The 3246-nt window shown below is 49.4% G+C and overlaps 1 protein-coding gene across 2 annotated transcripts in view; it reads left to right on the forward strand.

Annotated features, from left to right (window-relative positions):
* The first annotated feature begins 1714 nt into the window (after positions 1-1714).
* Positions 1715-3246, forward strand: part of LOC119353591 — an 11870-nt gene continuing 10338 nt past the window's right edge. Inside the window, exon 1 of one of the 2 annotated variants that reach the window (XM_037620211.1) lies at positions 1715-2993. In XM_037620211.1, the coding sequence (XP_037476108.1) occupies positions 2724-2993 (270 nt within the window). In that variant the 5' untranslated portion in view covers positions 1715-2723. The remainder of the gene's footprint in view (positions 2994-3246) is intronic. The other variant, XR_005170471.1, reaches the window with a different exon arrangement.

The following is a 3246-nucleotide window of genomic DNA, read 5'->3' on the forward strand; positions in this document are numbered from 1 at the left end:
AGCGCCGTCTTAACATCGTCGAGATGGAGGAGGAAGCTATGGAGCAGTGGCGCCAATGTTTCTTGCAGGACGTCATCAACGAGCGCCAGTTCTTCGAGCAAAGGAGGGCAGAGAGGAAGGAGAGGAGGGCGGAGCGAGCTTCCCTTCGCAATGACAGGCATACGCGGAAGGCGGCCGCTCAATTCAACATCGACCTAGGAGCAACATCGTCCCGGGACTCCAACGACAATCGGTACCTTAACTCCTTCATTACGTCGGAGGAGGACATTACCGAGAAGTTGGAGTCGGAGTTGGGGGCGGAGTCGGAGGACGAGGAGGAGTAGTTTTTTATTATCTATCGTAGAAGGAAGCTATGAACTATCTATGTATCGGTCTTATCTATCTATGTACTATCTATCTATCGTTTATCTATCTATGCCGAGCTGAATGTGTATCGAGTCGGAAACAAATATAGCACGTATGTTGGAGGTGCATGCACGCTTTTTGTTGCTGCGGCCGCTGGAGCCAGCGCTTCACGACGCGCAAAAACTGGCTACGGAGGCGCCGTAAACGCTTTTTTAGTGCGCCGCGTGCCTGCTGAAGATGCTCTAAGCGTTGTAAAATATAGCACGTAACAGCCTGGTACATGTAGTTGCCATCTTCATGCAAATGACAACGGCTACGACAAAGTGCACCACTGCCGCCATGCACTGAAAGTGCGTTTTAGGATTCTATGCTCTTGTTGAAAAGAAAAGAAAAACAGCAAGCAATTCGCTGAGTTAGAGCAGAGACAAGAAATACAGTGGTTAGTCAACAATACTATTCCGGCATGAATTCCACAAATAGTGTAACCATGATGGACATAATCCACTATTATACCTCAACACTGACATCAACTCCGGCATGGATGATCGGTTACATTTTGCGCAGTCTGCCGATAATATCAGTCGGCGTTTGCTCTAGCGTTGACGCCCTGTAGCCCTTCCTGAACGATGATGAGATCACACCGGATGGTGAAACAGTCGTTCTTGAGATGCTCGGACTTTTCGAAGGCTTCCCTTGTGATGTATCTGGGGAAACCCATGCAGCAATTGCCAGGCACATGAGTTATCTGAATTGTACGAACATGCCTAGGATCTTGCTTTTCAACCTCGTCGATGAAACTGAACGCAGCGTGCACTTTCACAGGGCGCTCAACATCCTGGATGAGAGCGAAAGAAACAGCTATGCAATCGGCATCCTCCGGCAATCTATCGTTCGGGTAGACCTGGATACACCATCGATAGCCTCCAACCATGAACGGTCCAGACTCCAGGGCCGCGCTAGTGGGCATGTCTTTGGCGCGGGAGTAGCCGACGATCTCTAACAGGTGGAACCCGCTGGGCACAGATGCCCATCTCGGCGATGGCATTGGCATGGCAAAAAGCTTCTTCCCTGGCGAATGCGGTGACTAACGGATGATCGCCAGTAGTAATTTCTTTTCTCTCTCTCTCGTCCAACTGATCTATAGAGTTGGTTTGTTCTGCCTTCTGTTTAGCTCATCTGTTTATATTCTCGCAAAAAAATAAATCTAATCTGTTAATATACGGTGATCGTCTAAAAGCCGGGGCTTGCCTGCTCCCACAGAATACTCTCATCCGTGATCCGCCCTCATCCAACGGCCCCCTGCTTCTGCCCTCCTTTTCCCTAAAATATCCAGCAATTAAACAAAACCGGCCGCCCTGTCTCTTAACCAAACGCAGGAAAAGACCAACCGCTCATTTCGTATCCTCTCTTATCCTCTCACTTTCCCCACAGCCAAATCAGTAGCTTCTCCACGGCCGGGAGACATCTCGACGGCGAACGCCGCGACCTCGATTTGCTACCATGTCCGCGCAGGAGGGTCCTGGACATCCCCGCAAGCTGGCTCATCCGGCTGGTTGTCTTCCTCGGCGAGCGCGTCATCTCCGTGGTCCTCCGCGCGCGGCGCTCGTCAGCAAACTGCTCACCATCCCTGCGGCCATGGCGTCCCTCGCCCAGCGCGGCGCTCGTAGGCCAGCTGCGCGCCGTCCCTAAGGCCGCAGCTTTCGTCGCCCGGCGAGGCGCTCGTGGGCGAGCTGCGGGCCCTCCCTCCTCGGCGGTCACCTTCGTGGCCATGTTTGCCGCGTTCGTCGCCTCCCTGAGCTTCGTCCCACACGTACAATAGCACGGCTGGCAAGGCTTGCTGTGGTACAAGGTACGTCATCCAATTACCCGAGTAGATGGCTGCTGTTCTTCTAATTTCTCAACCAAATGCTACTTCTGTCCGTGTGAGGTAGGTGAGAATGAGATGCAAGTATCTATGTTTTTGGATAAGAACCGTGCTTTTGGTCTGACTTGTTTAAATTGTGCATTTGAGCTTCCCGTCAATCAACTAATATACTTACACGATCTTATAAACTCACAAGTATGTGATTAAACTAGGAGACGCCGTTACCCTGCTAATGGTACAAAATCCTGACTTAATTATCAATTGGGTCTCATATCACCAATGGCAACTATGAGATTGCTGACATAGCAAAATTCTCAAATCTATGCTTTTTTTAAAAGCAAATGCATCGCTCTCACTTAATTAAGTTGTGCATTCGATCGATATGCACAGACTACAAGTTTTTAGTAAAGTAGCAAAAAAAGGAAAACATGAGCATCTCTAACAACGACGGCAGATTAAGTTGGCTTCTGTTGTTGGAAGAAGACTTGATTTTGGCCTGTCAGTGTGCCAACGGATGGCTGCAGTGATGCATTTGAGGCTGGGCGCCCTATCATCATACCAATGGGTGATTGCAGTGAGGCATTTGAGGTTGGGTGTCCTGTCATCGTGCCAATGGGTGGTTGTACTAAGACATTGGGGGCTGGGTGTCCAGTCATCATACCAACGGATGACTGCATTGAGGCTGGGTGTCCTATCATCGTGCCAATGGATGGCTGCACTGAGGCATTCGGAGCTGGGTGTCCCCTCATCGTACGAGCAGATGGCAATAGTAAGGCATCTGGAGGTGAGTTGCATTGTTCTGAATAGGTATACATGTGATTTGTCGGAATTCCCAAATGACCCTGTGTAGTAGTGGTAAAGGTCAGCGTACATAAACCTTTAAAATGATAAGACTAAAATATGAGTGTAGGTAGCTTATACTATTAAGCTATTGTAATGTTGCAATTCAGCCGACAATCTTTTTTTTCCGGAGAAAACGCATGAGAGCGTGCGTTTCATTGCATTGTAAAGAGGGAGAGTTTGGTTACATTACTCCT

Source organism: Triticum dicoccoides, chromosome 2A, assembly GCF_002162155.2.
Source record: "Triticum dicoccoides isolate Atlit2015 ecotype Zavitan chromosome 2A, WEW_v2.0, whole genome shotgun sequence".
NCBI lineage: Eukaryota > Viridiplantae > Streptophyta > Magnoliopsida > Poales > Poaceae > Triticum > Triticum dicoccoides.